This window comes from Salvelinus fontinalis, chromosome 4 (assembly GCF_029448725.1).
Source record: "Salvelinus fontinalis isolate EN_2023a chromosome 4, ASM2944872v1, whole genome shotgun sequence".
Classification (NCBI taxonomy): Eukaryota; Metazoa; Chordata; class Actinopteri; order Salmoniformes; family Salmonidae; genus Salvelinus; species Salvelinus fontinalis.
Genome location: NC_074668.1, coordinates 2641643 through 2667048, shown reverse-complemented (window position 1 = coordinate 2667048; position 25406 = coordinate 2641643). Strand labels below are relative to the sequence as shown.

Here is a 25406-nt window from a genome sequence, read left to right as displayed (position 1 = left end):
GTAGTAGTAGTAGTGGTAGTAGTATCAGTAGTAGTAGTAGTAGTAGTAGGAGTAGCAGTAGCAGCAGTAGTAGTAGTAGTAGTAATAGTAGTAGTATTGGTTGTAGTCATCATAGCAGTAGTAGTAGTAGTAGTAGTAGTAGTAGTAGTAGTAGTAGTGGTAGTAGTATCAGTAGTAGTAGTAGTACTAGTAGTAGTAGTAGTATCAGTAGTAATAGTAGTAGTATTGGTTGTAGTCGTCATAGCAGTGGAAGTAGTAGTAGTGTATTATTTACCTGTATGTCTATGTTGACATTGAAAGCCTCTGTCTGACTGGACCCATCACTGATGTAGAAGGAGAAGGTGTCCTGGTAGTGGTGGTCAGTGTTCTGGACGTTCTGAACGTAGAAGATGTGGTCAGCGGTCAGGTCGTCCACAGAGAAGGGAACCTCTGGACTGACAATGAGGCTATTTGAACCGCCCATCAAGCCCACTGGGAGACAGAGGACGAGACCAGAATGGGAAGTGACATCTCACACACGACAACTGAGATACACTACATGACCAAAAGTATGTGGACACCTGCTCGTCGAACGTCTCAATCATGGGATTAAATATGGAATTGGTCCACCTTGTGTTGCTATAACAGCCTCTACTCTTCTGGGAAGGCTTTCCACTAGATGTTGGAACATTGCTGCGGGGACTTGCTTCCATTCAGCCACAAGAGCATTAGTGAGGTCGGGCACTGATGTTGGGCGATTAGGCCTGGCTCATAGTCGGCGTTCCAATTCATCCCAAAGGTGCTCGATGGGGTTGAGGTCAGAGCTCTGTGCAGGCCAGTCAAGTTCTTCCACACCGATCTCAACAAACCATTTCTGTATGGACCTCGCTTTGTGCACGGGGGCATTGCCATGCTAAAACAGGAAAGGGCCTTCCCCAAACTGTTGCCACAAAGTTGGAAGCACAGAATCGTCTACAATGTCATTGTATGCTGTAGCGTTAAGATCTCTCTTCACTGGAACTAAGGGGCCCGTATCATAAAAAAAACAGCCCCAGACCATTATTCCTCATCCACCAAACTTTACAGTTGGCACTATGCATTGAGGCAAACCCAGATTTGTCTGTCGAACTACCAGATGGTGAAGCGGGATTCATCACAAAATGACTTGTTGGAAAGGTGGCATCATATGACGGTGCCACGTTGAAAGTCACTGAGCTCTTCAGTAAGGCCATTCTACTGCTAACGTTTGTCTATGGAGATTGCATGGCTGTGTGCTCAATTTTAAACACCTGTCAGCAACGGTCGTGGCTGAAAATAGCCAAATCCACTAATTTGAAGGGGTGTCCACATACTTTTGTGTATATAGTGTGCTAACCAGGGTTAGACGAGAGACATCCAAGACGGATGACACCATCTAGAGAACACGTCAGGCTCAACAGGGGGGATTGTCATTAGGAGACTAAAGACAAGTCCTTCAGCCTATCTAACTTCATATCTCACTTTAAACTCCTTTCTCTGCAGGCTTCCCTCCACTTTCATCACTGTTGTTTCATACGTCTCTATGATTATACAGTATGTACTGTATATGTACTGTATATGTACTGTATATGTACTGCATATGTAGTGTATATGTACTGTATATGTAGTGTATATGTACTGTATATGTAGTGTATATGTACTGTATATGTATTGTATATGTACTGTATATGTACTGCATATGTAGTGTATTACTGTATATGTACTGTATATGTACTATATATGTAGTCTATTACTGTATACGTACTGTATATGTACTGTATATGTACTGTATATGTATTGTATATGCACTGTATATGCACTGTATATGTACTGTATATGTACTGTATATGTAGTCTATTACTGTATACGTACTGTATACGTACTGTATATGTACTGTATATGTATTGTATATGCACTGTATATGTACTGTATATGTACTGTATATGTAGTGTATTACTGTACAGGTACTGATATGTATTGTATATGTAGTGTATTACTGTATATGTACTGTATATGTACTGTATATGTACTGTATATGTATTGTATATGCACTGTATATGCACTGTATATGTACTGTATATGTACTGTATATGTAGTGTATTACTGTACAGGTCCTGATATGTATTGTATATGTAGTGTATTACTGTATATGTACTGTATATGTACTGTATATGTACTGCGTATGTATTGTATATGCACTGTATATGCACTGTATATGTATTGTATATGTAGTGTATTACTGTATATGTACTGATATGTATTGTATATGTAGTGTATTACTGTATATGTACTGATATGTATTGTATATGTAGTGTATTACTGTATATGTATTGTATATGTACTGTATATGTACTGTATATGTAATGCATATGCACTGTATATGCATTGTATATGTAGTGTATTACTGTATATGTACTGATATGTATTGTATATCTACTGCATATGTAGTGTATTACTGTATATGTACTGCATTTGTAGTGTATATGTACTGTATATGTACTGTATATGTAATGCATATGCACTGTATATGTATTGTATATGTAGTGTATTACTGTATATGTACTGATATGTATTGTATATGTAGTGTATTACTGTATATGTACTGATATGTATTGTATATGTAGTGTATTACTGTATATGTACTGTATATGTACTGTATATGTACTGTATATGTATTGTATATGCACTGTATATGTACTGTATATGTAGTGTATTACTGTACAGGTACTGATATGTATTGTATATGTAGTGTATTACTGTATATGTACTGAATATGTACTGTATATGTACTGTATATGTATTGTATATGCACTGTATATGTACTGTATATGTAGTGTATTACTGTACAGGTACTGATATGTATTGTATATGTAGTGTATTACTGTATACGTACTGAATACGTACTGTATATGTACTGTATATGTACTGCTATGTAGTGTATATGTAGTGTATTACTGTATATGTACTGTATACATACTGTATATGTACTGTATATGTACTGTATATATACTGATATGTAGTGTATATGTAGTGTATTACTGTACAGGTACTGATATGTATTGTATACATACTGTATATGTACTGTATACATACTGTATATATACTGATATGTATTGTATTACTGTATATGTACTGTATACATACTGTATATGTACTGTATATGTACTGTATATGTACTGTATATATACTGATATGTACTGTATACATACTGTATATGTACTGTATATGTACTGTATACATACTGTATATATACTGATATGTATTGTATATGTAGTGTATTACTGTATATGTAGTGTATATATACTGTATATGTAGTGTATATCAAATCAAATCGAGCCCCTAAACAACAATGCAGTTAAAAAATATATATTGTATTACTGTATATGTTCTGTATATGTAGTGTATTAATGTATATGTACTGTATATGTACTGTATATGTAGTGTATTAATGTATATGTACTGTATATGTAGTGTATTAATGTATATGTACTGTATATGTACTGTATATGTAGTGTATTACTGTATATGTACTGTATATGTAGTGTATTAATGTATATGTACTGTATATGTACTGTATATGTAGTGTATTACTGTATATGTACTGTATATGTAGTGTATTACTGTATATGTTCTGTATATGTAGTGTATTACTGTATATGTTCTGTATATGTAGTGTATTACTGTATATGTTCTGTATATGTAGTGTGTATGTAGTGTATATGAAGTGTATATGTAGTGTATTATTGTATATGTAGCGTATTACTCAGCCCAGTCAAAACTGTTCGCTGCCCTGGCACCCCAATGGTGGAACAAACTCCCTCACGACGCCAGGACAGCGGAGTCAATCACCACCTTCCGGAGACACCTGAAACCCCACCTCTTTAAGGAATACCTAGGATAGGATAAAGTAATCCGTCTGACCCCCCCCCCCCCCCCCCTTAAAAGATTTAGATGCACTATTGTAAAGTGGCTGTTCCACTGGATGTCATAAGGTGAATGCACCAATTTGTAAGTCGCTCTGGATAAGAGCGTCTGCTAAATGACTTAAATGTAAATGTAATGTAGCGTATTAGTGTATATGTAGTGTGTATGTAGGTATGTAGTGTATATGTAGTGTATTATTGTATATGTAGTGTATATGTAGTGTATATGTAGTGTATTACTGTATATGTAGTGTATTATTGTATATGTCGTGTATTACTCTATATGTAGTGTGTATGTAGTGTATATGTAGTGTATTACTGTATATGTAGTATATATGTAGCGTATTACTGTATATGTAGTGTGTATGTAGTGTATATGTAGTGTACGTACTGTTTATGTATTGTATTCATGTACCTCTGTATATATTTACATTGCGTTGCCTAGGACAATTTCCACTTATGGGACAGATTTGATTAATTTTTTTATTTGTTTTACCTTTATTAAACTTGGCAAGTTAAATAAGAACAAATTCTTATTTACAATGATGGCCTATCCCAGCCAAACCCAGAAGACGCTGGGCCATTTGGGTGACACCCTATGGGACTCCCAATCACGGCCGGATGTGATACAGCGGGATTCCGATATTGAATCTTCCATTCCTCTCAAAAATTGTATAAAAAGCTGTTGCGCAGCAACTCACTGCCTTCCTGAAGACAAACAATGTATAGGAAATGCTTCAGTCTGGTTTTAGACCCCATCATAGCACTGAGACTGCACTTGTGAAGGTGGTAAATTACCTTTTAATGGCGTCAGACCGAGGCTCTGCATCTGTCCTCGTGCTCCTAGACCTTAGTGCTGCCTTTGATACCATCGATCACCACGTTCTTTTAGAGAGATTGGAAACCCAAATTGGCCTACACGGACAAGTTCTGGTCTGGTTTAGATCTTATCTGTCAGAAAGATATCAGATTGTCTCTGTGGATGGTTTGTCCTCTAAGGGTCACGCCCTGGCCTTAGTTATCTTTGTTCTTTTTATTATTTTGGTTTGGTCAGGGTGTGACGAGGGTGGTTTGTGTGTTTTTGTCTCGTCTAGGGTGTTTGTACTGTCTAGGGTTTCTTTGTAGATTTATGGGGTTGTGTTCATTCAAGGTGTTTATGTATGTCTATGGTTGCCTAGATTGGTTCTCAATTAGAGGCAGGTGTTTATCGTTGTCTCTGATTGGGAACCATATTTAGGCAGCCATGTTCTTTGGGTATTTTGTGGGTGATTGTTTCCTGTGTCAGTGTTTGTGCCACACAGGACTGTTTTCGGTTACTTTATTATTTTGTATTTGTGTCTTGTTTAGTTTGTTCTATTAAAAAATGGACACTTAACACGCTGCGTCTTGGTCCGATCCCTGCTACAATAAGGCTCCGTTTTAGGACCACTATTGTTTTCACTATATATTTTACCTTTTGGTGATGTCATTCGGAAACATAATGTTAACTTTCACTGCTATGCGGACGACACACAGCTGTACATTTCGATGAAACATGGTGAAGCCCCTAAATTGCCCTCCCTGGAAGCCTGTGTTTCAGACATAAGGAAGTGGATGGAGGAAAATGTTGACCTTTTAAACTCGGACAAAACAGAGATGCTAGTTCTAGGTCCCAAGAAACAAAGAGATCTTCTTCTGAATCTGACAATTCATCTTGATGGTTGTACAGTCGTCTGAAATAAAACTGTGAAGGACCTCAGTGTTACTCTGGACCCTGATCTCTCTTTTGACGAACATATCATGCCTCTCTACACTGGCTTCCTGTTTCCTACTCCAGTGCTAGCCTCTCTACACTGGCTTCCTGTTTCCTACTCCAGTGCTAGCCTCTCTACACTGGCTTCCTGTTTCCTACTCCAGTGCTAGCCTCTCTACACTGGCTTCCTGTTTCCTACTCCAGTGCTAGCCTCTCTACACTGGCTTCCTGTTTCCTACTCCAGTGCTAGCCTCTCTACACTGGCTTCCTGTTTCCTACTCCAGTGCTAGCCTCTCTACACTGGCTTCCTGTTTCCTACTCCAGTGCTAGCCTCTCTACACTGGCTTCCTGTTAAGGCAAGGGCTGATTTAAAGGTTTTACTTCTAACCTACAAAGCATTACATGGGCTTGCTCCTACCTATCTTTCCAATTTGGTAATGCCGTACATACCTACACGTACACTACGGTCACAAGACGCAGGCCTCTTTACTGTCCCTAGAATTTCTAAGCATAGAGCTGGAGGCAGGGCTTTCTCCGATAGAGTTCCATTTTTTATGGAATGGTCTGCCTATCCATGTGAGAGACACAGACTCGGTCTCAACCTTTAAGTCTTTATTGAAGACTCATCTCTTCAGTAGGTCCTAGGATTGAGTGTAGTCTTGCCCAGGAGTGTGAAGGTGAACGGAAAGGTATCGTCATACACAGGGTCTCCCGACCCCTCCTCTCTCAGCCTCCAGTATTTATGCTGCAGTAGTTTATGTGTCGGGGGGCTAGGGTCAGTCTGTTATATCTGGAGTATTTCTTCTGTCTTATCCAGTGACCTGTGCTAATTGAAGTATGGTCTCTCTAATTCTCTCTTTCTCTCTCTCTCGGAGGAGGACCTGAGCCCTAGGACCGTGCCTCAGGACTACCTGGCATGATGACTCCTTGCTGTCCCCAGTCCACCTGGTCGTGCTGCTGCTCCAGTTTCAACTGTTCTGTCTGCTGCTATGAAACCCTGACCTGTTCACCGGACGTGCTACCTGTCCCAGACCGGCTGTTTTCAACTCTCTAGAGACAGCAGGAGCGGTAGAGATACTCTTAATGATTGGCTATGAAAAGCCAACTGACATTGATTCCTGAGGTGCTGACCTGTTGCACCCTCAACAACTACTGTGATTATTATTATTTGACCCTGCTGGTCATTTATCAACATTTGAACATCTTGGCCATGTTTTGTTATAATCTCCACCCAGCACAGCCAGAAGAGGACTGGCCACCCCTCATAGCCTAGTTCCTCTCTAGGTTTCTTTCTAGGTTTTGGCCTTTCTAGGGAGTTTTTCCTAGCCACCGTGCTTCTACACCTGCATTGCTTGCTGTTTGAGGTTTTAGGCTGGGTTTCTGTACAACACTTTGAGATATCAGCTGATGTAAGAAGGGCTATATAAATACATTTGATTCTTATCGGCAGACTCAACAGCCTTGGTTTCTCAAATGACTCCCTCGCCTGGTTCACCAACTACTTCTCAGACAGAGTTCAGTGTGTCAAATCGGAGGGCCTGTTGTCCGGACCTCTGACAGTCTCTATGGGGGTGCCACAGGGTTCAATTCTCGGGCCGACTCTTTTCTCTGTATACATCAATGATGTCGCACTTGCTGCTGGTGATTCTCTGATCCACCTCTACGCAGACGATACCATTCTCTATACATCTGGCCCTTCTTTGGACACTGTGTTAGTTAACCTCCAGATAAGCTTCAATGCCATACAACACTCTTTGCATGGCCTCCAACTGCTCTTAAACACAAGTAAAACTAAATGCATGCTATTCAATCGATCACTGTCCGCACCTGCTCGCCTGTCCAACATCACTATTCTGGACAGTTCTGACATGTGGACATCTACAAATACCTAGGTGTCTGGTTAGACTGTAAACTCTCCTTCGACTCACATTAAGCTTCTCCAATCCAAAATTAATCTAGAATCCGCTTCCTATTTCGCAACACCGCCTCCTTCACTCATGCTGCCAAACATACCCTCGTAAAACTGACTATCCTACCGATCCTTGACTTCGGCGATGTCATCTACAAAATAGCTTCCAAAACTCTACTCAGCACATTGGATGCAGTCTATCACAGTGCCATCCGTTTTGTCACCAAAGCCCCATATACTACCCTCCACCGCGACCTGTATGCTCTCGTTGGCTGGCCCTCGCTTCATATTCGTCGCCAAACCCACTGGCTCCAGGTCATCTGTAGGTCTTTGCTGGGTAAAGCCCCACCTCATCTCAGCTCGCTGGTCACCATAGCAGCACCCACCCGTAGCACACGCTCCAGCGGGTATATTTCACTGGTCTCCCCCAAAGCCAATTCCACATTTGGCCGCCTTTCTTTCCAGTTCTCTGCTGCCAATGACAAACGAATTGCAAAAATCACTGAAGCTGGAGACTCATATATTTTGCTACCTTGCACTCCAGTATCTCTACTTGCACATTCAGCTTCTGCACATGAGTGTTTAATTGCTAAATTGTAATTATTTTGCCACTAAGGCCTATTTATTGCCTTACCTCCCTAATCTTACCTCATTTGCACTCACTGTACATATACTTTTTTTTCCTATTGTGTTATTGACTGTATGTTTTGTTTACTCCATGTGTAACTCTGTGTTGTTTGTGTCACACTGCTTTGCTTTATCTTGGCCAGGTCGCAGTTGTAAATGAGAACTCGTTATCAACTGGCCTACCTGGTTAAATAAAGGTGAAATATATTTCTATTTTTTAAATTGAACATCTTGGCCATGTTCTGTTATAATCTCCACCCGGCACAGCCAGACGAGGACTGGCCACACCTCATAGCCTGGTTCCTCTCTAGGTTTCTTCCTCGGTTTTGGCCTTTCTAGGGAGTTTTCCCTAGCCACCGTGCTTCTACACCTGCATTGCTTGCTGTTTGGGGTTTTAGGCTGGGTTTCTGTACAGCACTTTGAGAGATCAGCTGATGTAAGAAGGGCTGTATAAATACATTAGATTGATTGATTGGAACCAGGGACTGTAGTGATGCCTCTTCCGCTGTAGACAGTGCAGTGCTGTAGACCACAGAGTCACTCGGGACATTATTCAATCTCCCCCCCCCACACACACACACACACACACACACACACACACACACACACACACACACACACACACACACACACACACACACACACACACACACACACACACACACACACACACACACACACACACACACACACACACACACACCTCTTCCCATTGTGTTCTCAATGAAGCCATATTTGGGCACGCTGATCATCCAAACCAGCAGATCCTTGTTGGGTGTGTCCAGATCTGATACAATGATGTGATTGGTTGACAGCTGGACTCGTCCTCCTCCCTGGACCTAGAAATACACAACATAGACACTTGCATAACATTTCACATTGGGGTGAGAGGGCTTCTAGGGATAGTATGAAGTAGCCCCTAAATAGCTACTGATCTGAAGTAAGTTTAGTCCTTTCCAATCTAATCTTTACAGATAGGATTTTATAAGGTAACGCTGATCCTAGTTCTGTGCCCATAAGGGCAACGTCCACCCCAAGCTTCATTTGGCATGTAGTACATCTGATCCTGCCAGTCAACATTATTGAGCTGTACGATTCTGAATATAGACCACATTCCATAGAAATAGAATGACTAGAACTGACATCCCCATTCTATTACCAGTCAAAATGAATATAACTGACATCCCCATTCTATTACCAGTCAAAATGACTAGAACTGACATCCCCATTCTATTACCAGTCAAAATGACTAGAACTGACATCCCCATTCTATTACCAGTCAAAATGACTAGAACTGACATCCCCATTCTATTACCAGTCAAAATGACTAGAACTGACATCCCCATTCTATTACCAGTCAAAATGACTAGAACTGACATCCCCATTCTATTACCAGTCAAAATGACTACAACTGACATCCCCATTCTATTACCAGTCAAAATGACTACAACTGACATCCCCATTCTATTACCAGTCAAAATGACTAGAACTGACATCCCCATTCTATTACCAGTCAAAATGACTACAACTGACATCCCCATTCTATTACCAGTCAAAATGACTACAACTGACATCCCCATTCTATTACCAGTCAAAATGACTACAACTGACATCCCCATTCTATTACCAGTCAAAATGACTAGAACTGACATCCCCATTCTATTACCAGTCAAAATGACTACAACTGACATCCCCATTCTATTACCAGTCAAAATGCAAGACTCCTTCACATCACGTTGAACACGGCACCGGGTAGTGATGACGACTGACTATTTAAGTTATGTTATACAACCCTGGTGTTAGACACTCACACACACACACACACACACACACACACACACACACACACACACACACACACACACACACAGACAGACAGACAGACAGACAGACAGACAGACAGACAGACAGACAGACAGACAGACAGACAGACAGACAGGCATACAAGCAGACAGACAAGCAGGCAGCCAAGCAGACAGACAAGCAGGCAGCCAAGCAGGCAGACAAGCAGGCAGACAAGCAGGCAGACAAGCAGGCAGACAGGCAGGCAGACAGGCAGACAAGCAGGCAGACAAGCAGGCAGACAAGCAGGCAGACAGGCAGACAAGCAGACAGACAGGCAGACAAGCAGGCAGACAAGCAGGCAGACAGGCAGACAGGCAAACAAGCAGGCAGACAAGCAGACAGACAGGCAGGCAGTTAGACAGGCAGACAAGCAGGCAGACAGGCAGACAAGCAGGCAGACAGGCAGACAGGCAGACAGGTAGACAGGCAGGCAGACAGGCAGGCAGACAGGCAGACAGGCAGGCAGGCAGGCAGACAGACAGACAGACAGACAGACAGACAGACAGACAGGCAGACAGGCAGACAGGCAGACAGGCAAACAAGCAGGCAGACAGGCAGACAAGCAGACAGACAGGCAGACAAGCAGACAGACAGGCAGACAAGCAGGCAGACAGGCAGACAGGCAGACAGGCAGGCAGGCAGGCAGGCAGACAGGCAGACAGTTAGACAGGCAGACAGGCAGACAGGCAGACAGACAGGCAGGCAGGCAGGCAGGCAAGCACAAACACACGCAGCACACAGCGTTAGACACTGGTCGACTGAGCGTTGCATCAAACATATTGCCTTGTGTTGCTTCATCTGCTGCCGACCATCGATCTCTGCTCCATAGCAACTGTCTCTAAGCAAGCTGAGCCCTGGGAGGTGTGTGTACCTTAAGGCCACTGCGGACAGTGACCATTGGAGGCTGTGTCTGCTTGGAGGTGATGGTGATGGTACACATCTGGTTGTCAAGGCGATTGTTTTCACCGTCGTAAACAATGAAATGGAAGATGTCTGTCACTGGTTGGTTTCCTGTCTCAAAGGAAGTGATGTACCTAACAGGAAGGAAGTTTCCGCAAAGTTAATCCGAAAACATATCCTTCACGGAAAACAAACCATACCAATAATAATTAGTTGGGTTTTTTATTAACGTCTAAGCTGATGCATAGTATCATCTTCTGGGTTATCAGTGCATTATCAGTGGATTATTGGTGCTTTATTAGTGCATTAACAATGCATTATCAGTGTATTAACAGTGCATTATCGGTGCTCTAGCAGTGCATTATTATTGCATCGTTAGTGTGTTATTGGTGTATTACCAGTGTGTTATTGGTGTATTACCAGTGTGTTATTGGTGTATTATCAGTGTGTTATTGGTGTATTACCAGTGTGTTATCGGTGTATTACCAGTGTGTTATTGGTGTATTATCAGTGTGTTATTGGTGTATTACCAGTGTGTTATCGGTGTATTATCAGTGTGTTATCGGTGTATTATCAGTGTGTTATTGGTGTATTATCAGTGTGTTATTGGTGTATTATCAGTGTGTTATTGGTGTATTACCAGTGTGTTATTGGTGTATTACCAGTGTGTTATCGGTGTATTACCAGTGTGTTATTGGTGTATTATCAGTGTGTTATCGGTGTATTACCAGTGTGTTATCGGTGTATTACCAGTGTGTTATTGGTGTATTATCAGTGTGTTATCGGTGTATTACCAGTGTGTTATTGGTGTATTACCAGTGTGTTATTGGTGTATTACCAGTGTGTTATTGGTGTATTATCAGTGTGTTATTGGTGTATTATCAGTGTGTTATTGGTGTATTACCAGTGTGTTATTGGTGTATTATCAGTGTGTTATCGGTGTATTATCAGTGTGTTATCGGTGTATTACCAGTGTGTTATTGGTGTATTATCAGTGTGTTATTGGTGTATTACCAGTGTGTTATTGGTGTATTACCAGTGTGTTATTGGTGTATTACCAGTGTGTTATTGGTGTATTACCAGTGTGTTATCGGTGTATTATCAGTGTGTTATTGGTGTATTATCAGTGTGTTATCGGTGTATTATCAGTGTGTTATTGGTGTATTGCCAGTGCATTAACAGTGAATTAGTAGTACATTATTATTACATTATCATTGCATCCTCAGTGCCTCAGCAGTGCATTATTAGTGCATTAACAGTGTTTTAGATGTGCATTATCGGTGCATTATTATTGCACTATCATTGCATAATTATTGCATTATCGGTGCATTGTCAGTGCATTATTGTTATCAGTTGAAAAGTTGCAACATAGAAAGAGGTCATATAATATAAGATGATTATAAAACATTATAAACGGTTCATACATTACAAAGCGCTTATAACAAGTAATAATGTATTAAACCTGTTGGATTTAAAGGCCCAGGGCAGTCAAAACCATGATTTTCCCCCTGTGTTTTATGTCTATTTCCACACTATGAGGTTGGAAAAATACTGTGAAATTGGGATCATTTTGATAACACCCTTTTAGTGTAATAAGAGCTGTTTGAAAAGACTGCCTGAAATTTCAGCCTGTGTTGGTGGGATGGAGTTTTGGCCTGGTGACATCACCGTGCGGTAAATTAGTTAATAGACCAATAAGAAAGAGAGTTCCAAACCTCTCTGCCAATAACAGCTAATGTTCTGTTTTTACCAACCCATTCCCAGACAGTCCTAGACAAATTCTAGCATGATCATTTACATTTTTTTAAGAAGCAATTTTAGTTTCTTTTTTGACCGTTTTAAAGGTAGACTCAGTTGAAAAATGACATCGCCACGAGCAACACCGCAGATATTGAGATGAGCGAGATGCTGGACTCACACAGTATCTGCTCATGTACATGGGTTGACTTCACACTGCTGCAGTGTAGCGGCCACAGGAATCAAAACAGCAGTCGAGCATCACGCTTCAACACTCTTAGTTGTAACCCGTAGGCTGTTTACTTTCTGCATCTACGTCATGTCACTGAGTCGACCATCGACAAACCCTGGTTTAGGAAACCACTGTGAGGAGTACGGCCATGACACTTGATTTGGATGTCAGCTGAGTCTACCTTTAATTGACAACAACCACAGTAAGGTACATTGTTACCCAGAAAGGATTTGATTTTGAGATTTAAAAAAACAAAGGCCGCATTGGCCCTTTAACTAAAGTGTTACCAAATAATCTTATCACATTTTATAGTCTGAATTATGTCTATATCATGACCAAGTCTAGGTCCAAGAGGTTTCTAATCAGCTTCTACCACCAAGCCATAAGACTCCTGAACATCTAGTCAAATGGATACCCAGACTATTCACATTGCCCCCCTCTCCACACCACTGCCACTCTCTGTTGTCATCAATGTAATGTCACATGAAGATTTTTACTTATTCTACCTTTACTTAACTAAGCAAGTCAGTTAAGAACAAAATCTTATTTTCAATGACGGCCTAGGAACAGTGGGTTAACTGCCTGTTCAGGGGCAGAACAATAGATTTGTACCTTGTCAGCTCGGGGATTTGAACTTGCAACCTTTCGGTTACTAGTCCAACGCTCTAACCACTAGACTACCCTGCCGCCCCATGTACATACTAACCGGTGTCCCCGTACATTGACTCTGTACCGGCACCCCCCTGTATATATTGTTATTTTTTTCACTGCTTCTCTTTAATTACTTGTTACTTTAATCTTTTATTCTTATCTGTATTTTTTTAAACTGCCGGTTAGGGGCTCGTAAGTAAACATTTCACTGTAAGGTGAGATTGTATTGAACCTGTTGTATTCGGCCGATGTGACTAATAACATTTGATTTGATTTGATGACCAATGGGGGAATAGATTAGTGATTCCCCTCACACTAATATAACATTTTACACAAGACCTCCATAATCTCCCGAAAGGTACTAAATACATCTAACTATCCTCTGAATTCTCCCGTCGCAAAAAACACACCACTATAAAAACCTAATAAGCCCTTTAATAACTCGCAAAAGTTACCTGAATTAAATATCATATTTTCTAGTCCTCTACAATAAAACAGAGCAACATCCCATCTGCATGTTGTACTGCACAGAGCGTCAGTCTGCCAAGCTGAACTAATACAGGTGATTTAAAAACATCCCCAGAGACGTTTCTCTGATATTATAACCGCCATCGAGGCTAATTAGTAGCAGTAAAGTTAATCAGAAGCACATTTTTGAGATAATGGTTTTTACATTTTGACACCTCTCAGAAGACCGTTGCGTTTGTGTGTGTGTGTGTGTGTGTGTGTGTGTGTGTGTGTGTGTGTGTGTGTGTGTGTGTGTGTGTGTGTGTGTGCGTGAGTCTTGCATGTGGTTTGTATTTAACGTTCGTTAATTAGACTTGCTAATTGAGCTTAGCCGTATCCCATATATCGTCACTTAAACACAATAAATACTTTTCTACCGTTTCTAATTTGTAGCCAGGATTTTACACAGCCCTCAGAGGGAGAATATTGATGTTTTTTTTAGCAGTTACACTCTAAGGAGTGATGGAAAGAAGAAGCCATTACTTTTACCGAAGACTCTCGGCTAGATCGTTACTGCAGACCTAAATGAGAATTGTTCTCAATTAAATAACCTGGGTCGCTTAAATCTAAATGAGATAGAAATAAATATCTACCCCGGCAGAGGACATATCGTCTCAATAATTCCTGCAATAACAACAGAGGAGCCTGGTAGGAATGGATTCCAAGAATGTGAGATTATTATTAGAAAGCTTTGACTACATCATAACGGTCCAAAGTGGATCTCCATCTCCTTCATCTGAAGAAGTGACAACAGAATTTACATTTGAACCTGTCCGAACTCTTACAGATCAGTGCAGATGAGGGGAAAAGGAAACAGGAAGCTACTTTAGATTACTTAGATGTACCGGTTAGTCTCTCTCTCTCTCTCTCTCTCTCTCTCTCTCTCTCTCTCTCTCTCTCTCTCTCTCTCTCTCTCTCTCTCTCTCTCTCTCTCTCTCTCTCTCTCTCTCTCTCTCTCTCTCTCTCTCTCTCTCTCTCTCTCTCTCTCTCTCTCTCTCTCTCTCTCTCTCTCTCTCTCCTCTCTCTCTCTCTCTCTCTCTCTCTCTCTCTCCTCTCTCTCTCTCTCTCTCTCTCTCTCTCTCTCTCTCTCTCTCTCTCTCTCTCTCTCTCTCTCTCTCTCTCTCTGTGTTTGAAAGTGTATATGTCTCTACCTGATCCGGTGTTTGTTGATGTCGTCCACGGTGAAAGAGGAGTACTGTGTCATCTCCTGTTCTGACCCTGTCCTGGTCAGGATGCCGTACATGGGAACTGACACCAGCTGAATACGTATCTTCTCATCTGGAGAGGTGTCGCTCTGCAAAAAAAACATGATCACATAATTCATATCACACTATCACCAATGTTCCCTGAAATATTTGGGGACCAGTGAGCAAAATGTTAGGTCTTGTGCTGCGGGAAACTTGAATGTTGAGAGAATGTGCCAGTGCCTTTACAGTGAACACTGAGGCTGCACCCGTGTAGTAACAGACAGTATACAAAAAGGCTATTGTGGCTGTTTGGGCATAATGGAGGCCTAACTACAAAACCAAAGAAGCAAATCACATAGCATTTTCACATGGTAGCCTATATGTGGTGTTCAACGCAGGCCGATATTACATGAGACTTAAAAAAAAAAGTTTTTTACATTACAAAGGGCTTGACATGAATGAATGATGTTTTAGTTTTACTTGGTCTGTAACACCATGGAGACTGTACAAATGCATTGTATTGTGTTTTATGATGCAAGAAACCACTTTAACTAATAAAATGAATTATTATAACCAAACAGAGAATTAGACAAGGTAGGCTACCCCACTGTCTATTACCTTATTTGCATATTTAAGCCTGTCTCAAAATACAACACTGCTCCTTTAATTAAAACAAGCTTTTTTCCTGAGTGGCTTTTCAAAGGCAGCCTTCGAGTTGTGTGCTCTTGCAGGACGCAGTCACTCCCCATTGCTGACCTATACTTACCTATAAATGAGCTAATAACTCACTGACCATATAGCCCAGGTGAGTGTACTAACCGTATAGCCCAGGTGAGTGTGTACTGACCATATAGCCCAGGTGAGTGTGTACTGACCATATAGCCCAGGTGAGTGTACTGACCATATAGCCCAGGTGAGTGTGTACTGACCATATAGCCCAGGTGAGTGTACTAACCATATAGCCCAGGTGAGTGTGTACTGACCATATAGCCCAGGTGAGTGTACTAACCATATAGCCCAGGTGAGTGTACTAACCATATAGCCCAGGTGAGTGTACTAACCATATAACCCAGGTGAGTGTACTAACCATATAGCCCAGGTGAGTGTACTAACCATATAGCCCAGGTGAGTGTGTACTAACCATATAAACCAGGTGAGTGTACTAACCATATAAACCAGGTGAGTGTACTAACCATATAAACCAGGTGAGTGTACTAACCATATAGCCCAGGTGAGTGTACTAACCATATAGCCCAGGTGAGTGTACTAACCGTATAGCCCAGGTGAGTGTACTAACCATATAACCCGTGTGAGCGTACTAACCATATAGCCCAGGTGAGTGTACTAACCATATAGCCCAGGTGAGTGTACTAACCATATAGCCCAGGTGAGTGTACTAACCATATATCCCAGGTGAGAGTGTACTAACCGTATAGCCCAGGTAAGTGTACTAACCATATAGCCCAGGTGAGTGTACTAACCATATAACCCAGGTGAGTGTACTAACCATATAGCCCAGGTGAGTGTACTAACCATATATCCCAGGTGAGTGTACTAACCATATAACCCAGGTGAGTGTACTAACCATATAGCCCAGGTGAGTGTACTAACCATATAGCCCAGGTGAGTGTACTAACCATATAACCCAGGTGAGTGTACTAACCATGTAGCCCAGGTGAGTGTACTAACCATATAGCCCAGGTGAGTGTACTAACCATATAGCCCAGGTGAGTGTACTAACCATATAGCCCAGGTGAGTGTACTAACCATATAGCCCAGGTGAGTGTACTAACCATATAACCCAGGTGGGTGTACTAACCATATAACCCAGGTGAGTGTACTAACCATATAGCCCAGGTGAGTGCACTAACCATATAGCCCAGGTGAGTGTACTAACCATATATCCCAGGTGAGAGTGTACTAACCGTATAGCCCAGGTAAGTGTACTAACCATATAACCCAGGTGAGTGTACTAACCATATAGCCCAGGTGAGTGTACTAACCATATAGCCCAGGTGAGAGTGTACTAACCATATAGCCCAGGTGAGTGTACTAACCATATAGCCCAGGTGAGTGTACTAACCATATAGCCCAGGTGAGTGTACTAACCATATATCCCAGGTGAGAGTGTACTAACCGTATAGCCCAGGTAAGTGTACTAACCATATAGCCCAGGTGAGTGTGTACCAACCATATAGCCCGGGTGAGTGTACTAACCGTATAGCCCAGGTGAGTGTGTACTAACCATATAGCCCAGGGGAGTGTACTAACCATATAGCCCAGGTGAGTGAACTAACCATATAGCCCAGGTGAGTGTACTAACCATTAAGCCCAGGGGAGTGTACTAACCGTATAGCCCAGGTGAGTGTACTAACCATATAACCCAGGTGAGTGTGTACTAACCATATAGCCCAGGTGAGTGTACTAACCATATAGCCCAGGTGAGTGTACTAACCATATAGCCTAGGTGAGTGTACTAACCGTATAGCCCAGGTGAGTGTACTAACCGTATAACCCAGGTGAGTGTACTAACCGTATAACCCAGGTGAGTGTACTAACCATATAGCCCAGGTGAGTGTGTACTAACCATATAGCCCAGGTGAGTGTACTAACCATATAGCCCAGGTGAGTGTACTAACCATATAGCCCAGGTGTGTGTACTAACCATATAGCCCAGGTGAGTGTACTAACCGTATAACCCAGGTGAGTGTACTAACCGTATAACCCAGGTGAGTGTACTAACCATATAGCCCAGGTGAGTGTGTACTAACCATATAGCCCAGGTGAGTGTACTAACCATATAGCCCAGGTGAGTGTACTAACCATATAGCCCAGGTGTGTGTACTAACCATATAGCCTAGGTGAGTGTACTAACCGTATAACCCAGGTGAGTGTACTAACCGTATAACCCAGGTGAGTGTACTAACCATATAGCCCAGGTGAGTGTACTAACCGTATAACCCAGGTGAGTGTACTAACCATATAGCCCAGGTGAGTGTACTAACCATATAGCCCAGGTGAGTGTACTAACCGTATAACCCAGGTGAGTGTACTAACCATATAGCCCAGGTGAGTGTACTAACCGTATAACCCAGGTGAGTGTACTAACCATATAGCCCAGGTGAGTGTACTAACCATATAACCCAGGTGAGTGTACTAACCATATAGCCCAGGTGAGTGTACTAACCATATAACCCAGGTGAGTGTACTAACCATATAGCCCAGGTGAGTGTACTAACCATATAACCCAGGTGAGTGCGTCTGATGACACTAGTACTGTTCTCAGGAACCTCCATGGAGAGCAGGGCCTCTGGGTCTCTCCTGGGCCCGTCGCCCCCGACGCCCAACACGACCACCTGTACCACCGCCGTCGTCATGGAGAAGCCGTCTGTAACAGCGAAGGTGATGGCGTCCTCGTCAGCGGAGAGTCCGGAATGTTCATACTGCAGAACGTTACGGGTCACATCACTGAAGGAAAACATGTCACCTGGAGGGGATAAATGACACGTTTAATCATTGTGTTAAATATAAACATACCTGGAACAAAACAGGGTGGAGTGTTTCATTAATATACATCTTTGGACTCCATCTTGCCTTGGTTGATGAATACCTTGGTTGATGAATACCTTGGTTGGTGAATACTTTGGTTGATGAATACCTTGGTTGGTGAATACCTTGGTTGATGAAAACCTTGGTTGGTGAATACCTTGGTTGATGAATACCTTGGTTGATGAAAACCTTGGTTGATGAAAACCTTGGTTGGTGAATACCTTGGTTGATGAATACCTTGGTTGATGAATACCTTGGTTGATGAATACCTTGGTTGATGAATACCTTGGTTCTATTTTTCTGGTTTCAGTCCTCTAAATAAAACATGCAGTGTGTGTCTGGGGATGTGAGAGAATTCAGACCATGTGCCAAAATCGGAAAGAGATTTGGCAACTTCCATTTGTATGGCTACTACTGTAATCTCTACAGATGTAATTCCCTTTATACAGCAATTTAATCTTAATTCCCCTTAACTATTAGAAGGAAAACCAGATGTATGACCCTGGAGCAGTTGTTAGGGGAAACATCGAGCGAATTGGCTACTCACCATTCATCATCTCAGTCTTTGAGTCCAACTCCATCTTGACCAGTGTTCCATGGACCGGTCCATCAACCACCTCAAACTCCAAATCACCAGACGCTGTGTCTGCATCAGTTACTGCCAGCTGCTGCCCACCTACACCAAGTATTGTGAGCGACATTTGAGCATGAAAGTCATGTTGTATACCAATGATTCACCATATCTTTGTATACCAATGATTCACCATACTTTTACATACCAATGATTTACCATATCTTTGTATACCGATGTGGGATAGGGTTAGGGTTACATTTAGGGTTGGGGGTTTGGGGTTAAGGTTAGGATTAGCGTCATATTTAGGGTTTGGGAAAATAAGATTTTGAATGGCAGTCAATTGTTGGTCCCCAAAAAGTCCTGGCAACTATAATAATACCCTGCTGTGTGTGTGTGTGTGTGTGTGTGTGTGTGTGTGTGTGTGTGTGTGTGTGTGTGTGTGTGTGTGTGTGTGCGTGTGTGCGTGTGTGTGTGTGTGTGTGTGTTGAAGGGAGTGTTGTGTGTGTGTGTGTGTGTGTGTGTGTGTGTGTGTGTGTGTGTGTTGAAGGGAGTGGTGTGTGTATGTGTGTGTGTGTGTGTGTGTGTGTGTGTGTGTGTGTGTGTGTGTGTGTGTGTGTGTGTGTGTGTTGAAGGGAGTGTTGTGTGTGTGTTGAAGGGAGTGGTGTGTGTGTGTGTGTGTGTGTGTGTGTGTGTGTGTGTGTGTGTGTGTGTGTGTGTGTGTGTGTGTGTGTGTGTGTGTGTGTGTTGAAGGGAGTGGTGTGTGTGTGTGTGTGTGTGTGTGTGTGTGTGTGTGTGTGTGTGTGTGTGTGTGTGTGTGTGTGTGTGTGTGTGTGTGTGTGTGTGTGGTTATTCTTACCTATAGGGGTTCTTCCCCCCATGCTGACCTCCAGAACAGGCTCTATGATCTGGAAGACGGGCGGCTGCTGGTGGCTGGTCAACAGGTGGACGGAAAAGTACATCTCTGGAGTAGTGTGTTCCCCATCTGACACTGGAGCACACACACACACACACACACACACACACACACACACACACACACACACACACACACACACACACACACACACACACACACACACACACACACACACACACACACACAGGGGTTAGATAAACACACACACACACACACACACACACACACACACACACACACACACACACACACACACACACACACACACACACACGCACACACACACACACACACACACACACCACACACATACAGGGGTTAGATAAACACACACACACACACACATACACAAACTTCTTTGGCTAATTGGCTTCCTAGTCCTCTTTAAAGGGCAATTTGGGGAAATGTAAAAAGCACTAAGTGTTGATACACTTGATGTATAACTATTAAAATACATAATTCATTTCTCAAAGGAATGGATTTAAAGAACCTTAATACATTATGAATCCCAACAACAATTTAACGATTATACACATATATCCAAGCTTCCGGGAATAATTGTTACTAAACAGCAACTCTAAACATAAATGAACAGGTTATGAAACGGTATCAATGGGTTTCAGCTTGAGCTGGTGTGAATACCAAAGTGACAATAGGAAAGGTACAGTATGAAAGGTAAAGTATGAAAGGTACAGTATGAAAGGTACAGTATGAAAGGTACAGCAATAACAGTACAGTATGAAAGGTACAGTATGAAAGGTACAGTATGAAAGGTACAGTATGAAAGGTACAGTATTAACAGTACAGTATGAAAGGTACAGTATGAAAGGTACAGTATGAAAGGTACAGTATGAAAGGTACAGCATTAACAGTTCTGTATGAAAGGTACAGTATGAAAGGTACAGTATGAAAGGTACAGTATGAAAGGTACAGCATTAACAGTACTGTATGAAAGGTACAGTATGAAAGGTACAGTATTAACAGTACAGTATGAAAGGTACAGTATGAAAGGTACAGTATGAAAGGTACAGTATGAAAGGTACAGCATTAACAGTACTGTATGAAAGGTACAGTATGAAAGGTACAGCATTAACAGTACAGTATGAAAGGTACAGTATGAAAGGTACAGCATTAACAGTACAGTGGTTAGAGTGTTGGGCCAGTAACCGAAAGTAATCTAGGTCCCTGAAATGCAGGTAGCCTAGTGGTTAGAGCTTTGGGCCAGTAACAGAAAGTAATCTAGGTCCCTGAAACGCAGGTAGCCTAGTGGTTAGAGCGTTGGGCCAGTAACAGAAAGTAATCTAGGTCCATGAACAGCAGGTAGCCTAGTGGTTAGAGCGTTGGGCCAGTAACAGAAAGTAATCTAGGTCCATGAACAGCAGGTAGCCTAGTGGTTAGAGTGTTGGGCCAGTAACAGAAAGTAATCTAGGTCCCTGAAATGCAGGTAGCCTAGTGGTTAGAGTGTTGGGCCAGTAACAGAAAGTAATCTAGGTCCATGAACAGCAGGTAGCCTAGTGGTTAGAGCGTTGGGCCAGTAACAGAAAGTAATCTAGGTCCCTGAAATGCAGGTAGCCTAGTGGTTAGAGTGTTGGGCCAGTAACAGAAAGTAATCTAGGTCCCTGAAATGCAGGTAGCCTAGTGGTTAGAGCGTTGGGCCAGTAACAGAAAGTAATCTAGGTCCCTGAAATGCAGGTAGCCTAGTGGTTAGAGCGTTGGGCCAGTAACAGAAAGTAATCTAGGTCCCTGAAACGCAGGTAGCCTAGTGGTTAGAGTGTTGGGCCAGTAACAGAAAGTAATCTAGGTCCCTGAAATGCAGGTAGCCTAGTGGTTAGAGCGTTGGGCCAGTAACAGAAAGTAATCTAGGTCCCTGAAACGCAGGTAGCCTAGTGGTTAGAGTGTTGGGCCAGTAACAGAAAGTAATCTAGGTCCATGAACAGCAGGTAGCCTAGTGGTTAGAGTGTTGGGCCAGTAACAGAAAGTAATCTAGGTCCATGAACAGCAGGTAGCCTAGTGGTTAGAGCGTTGGGCCAGTAACAGAAAGTAACCTAGGTCCCTGAAACGCAGGTCCTACAGTTGTTTTCCCTCAGAGACATTTACAGAGCAGTTCTACCTACAATCCAACATCCCTACAGCCTTATGAGGCTGTGGCCTCATTCCAGTCAGCTGTGTGAACATTGTGAGCTTTGTGAAATCTAAACAGAAAAATGAACAAGGGATCGCCATGGTTACCCAGTTGCACTTACAGCCCGTTAACAACAGCGTGACTGAGTGCGACTGGCTTACGTTTAATGCTGTGTTCATGTAAGAGACTGGGGTCAGAGTTTGTTTCAATGGGAGGGGGGGGACGCTAACCACATGCTCGGCAGCGTACGTGTGTGTGTCTGGCACTGCCTGCCTGCATATGTATGTATGTATGTGTGTATGTGTGTATGTGTGTATGTGTGTATGTGTGTGTGTGTGTGTGTGTGTGTGTGTGTGTGTGTGTGTGTGTGTGTGTGTGTGTGTGTGTGTGTGTGTGTGTGTACCAGAGGAGAACGACTGCCTCCTCTCATTGAAGCCACGGGAGTTTAAGGCCGACCGCGGAACTGCAGGCATTGTTTATGGAAAACACGATCCGCCATTATAGTGAATGGAAGAACGGAAATCATTGTGTAAATAATAAAAAATAAAAAAAACAATCATGGTACCAATAATTGGTTCTAATGCAACTGATGTACTGTATGCCCTTGAACCAATTATTTTAAATAAAACCACACAGAGGAGATAAGGTTGCTAATGGAAGTTTGTTACAAGGTTGCTAATGGAAGTTTGTTACAAGGTTGCTAATGGAAGTTTGTTACAAGGTTGCTAATGGAAGTGTGTTACAAGGTTGCAAATGGAAGTGTGTTACAAGGTTGCTAATGGAAGCCTGCAGTACCCAGGTTGGCCTTCAACTTCAAGTGCTCAATGAGAGGGGGCAGCACTGAGCTAGCCTGCACAGTTACTTCCTGGAATAGTTCAAACGGCGCATTTGAGTGTGTGTGGTATGGTATGTCTCCATGAGACGCCATCTTATTAACCGACTTAATTTGGCTTCAATGTGCTATTGAACCTTCACATAGGAATGAATGGTGTCACGTGATCGATGGCGTTGTCGTATATATAGTTGGTGTTTCCTCACCAGTGAAGGAGTACTGGTAAAGCTCCTGGAGGTGAGAGGGGGCCTGCGGAGGACGGTACAGGATCCGGCCCTGGTTGACATCAGCTTGGGTGAACAAGGACACTGGGTCGTAGGGTCTGTCACGATGTTCCACAGAACCTGAGGTTACACAGGACGTCAGTGTATTATGGATCCCGTGTTCGGGGCTTCCTAATATGTGTACCAAGCTACAAAGTCAAAATTGGCTGGAAAAATAATATAGCTTTTTGGTATGAATTTAAGTAAAGTTTAGATTTAGTGGCTAAGGTTAGGGTTAAGGTTATTTTATAATCAGATTTCCAGCTGTGCAGCTTCGACTGGTACAGTGGCTTGCGAAAGTATTGACCCCCCTTGGCATTTTTTCTATTTTGTTGCCTTACAACCTGGAATTAAAATGGATTTTGGGGGGGAGGGGGGGTTAGGGTGTCATTTGAAGATGCTAAATATTTTTTTATTGTGAAACAAACAAGAAATAATACCAAAAAAACAGGAAACTTGAGCGTACGTAACTATTCATCCCCCCAAAATCAATATTTTGTAGAGCCACCTTTTGAAGCAATTACAGCTGCAAGTCTCTTGGGGTATGTCTCTAATAAGCTTGGCATATCTAGCCACTGGAATTTTTTGTCCATTGTTCAAGGCAAAATGGCTCCAGCTCCTTCAAGTTTGATGGGTTCCGCTGATGTACAGCAATCTATAAGTCATACCACAGATTCTCAATTGGATTGAGGTCTGGGCTTTGACAAGGCCATTCCAAGACATTTAAATGTCTCCCCTTTTCCCCATTTAAGAATTTCCCTGTATTTAGCGTAATCCATCATTCCTTCAATTCTGACCAGTTTCCCAGTCCTTGCTGATGAAAACATCCCCACAGCATGATGCTGCCATCACCATACTTCACTGTGGGGATGGTGTTCTCGGGGTGATGCGAGGTGTTGGGTTTGCGCCAGACAAAGTGTTTTCTTTGATGGCCAAAAAGCAAAATTTTATTCTGACCAGAGTACCTTCTTCCATATGTTTGTGGAGTCTCCCACATGCCTTTCGGTGAACACCAAACGTGTTTGATTATTTTTTTTCTTTAAGCAATTACTTTTTTTCTGGACACTCTTCCGTAAAGCCCAGCTCTGTGGAGTGTACAACTTAAAGTGGTCACATAGACAGATACTCCAATCTCCGCTGTGGAGCTTTGCAGCTCCTTCAGGGTTATCTTTGGTCTCTTTGTTGCCTCTCTAATTAATGCCCTCCCTGCCTGGTCCTTGAGTTTTGGTGGGCGGCCCTCTCTTGGCAGGTTTGTTGTGGTGCCATATTCTTTCCATTTTTTAATAATGGATTTAATGGTGCTCCGTGGGATGTTCAAAATGTTGGATCTTTTTTTATAACCCAACCCTGATCTGTACTTCTCCACAACTTTGTCCCTGACCTGTTTGGAGAGCTCCTTGGTCTTCATAGTGCTGTTTGCTTGGTGGTGCCCCTTGCTTAGTGGTGTTGTAGACTCCTGGGCCTTTCACAACAGGTGTATATATACTGAAATCATGTGACACTTAAAGTGCACACAGGTGGACTTTATTTAACTAATTATGTGACTTCTGAATTAGTGGCACCAAATCTTATTTAGGGGTTTCATAGCAAAGAGGGTGAATACATACTGTATGCCCGAAACCACTTTTCCGTTATGAATTTTTAGATTTTTTTTTTAAAGTATTTTTTTAATTTCACTTCACCAATTTGAACTATTTTGTGTATGTCCATTACATGAAGTCCACATAAAAATCAATTTAAATTACAGGTTGTAATGAAACAAAATAGGAAAAATGCCAAGGTGAGTGAATACTTTTGCAAGGCACTGTAGAAATAGTTAGTTCTAGCTGGGCGTCCTCCTTCCATCGTCTTTCACAGTGGAGATGAAGTAGTTTACATGAGTACTTCCTGTCTGCTCCTGTAC

General features: G+C 42.2%; 1 protein-coding gene across 1 annotated transcript in view; it reads right to left on the bottom strand.

Moving 5' to 3' along the window:
- Positions 1 to 25406, bottom strand: part of fras1 (Fraser extracellular matrix complex subunit 1) — a 275437-nt gene that overhangs the window by 80298 nt on the left and 169733 nt on the right. Inside the window, exons 34-41 of the mRNA XM_055918404.1 lie at positions 23447 to 23584; positions 20227 to 20358; positions 19344 to 19472; positions 18487 to 18734; positions 15212 to 15354; positions 10905 to 11067; positions 8892 to 9027; positions 275 to 471 (exon numbers count right to left, since the gene is read on the bottom strand). Coding sequence (XP_055774379.1) covers positions 275 to 471; positions 8892 to 9027; positions 10905 to 11067; positions 15212 to 15354; positions 18487 to 18734; positions 19344 to 19472; positions 20227 to 20358; positions 23447 to 23584 — 1286 coding nt within the window. The remainder of the gene's footprint in view (positions 1 to 274; positions 472 to 8891; positions 9028 to 10904; positions 11068 to 15211; positions 15355 to 18486; positions 18735 to 19343; positions 19473 to 20226; positions 20359 to 23446; positions 23585 to 25406) is intronic.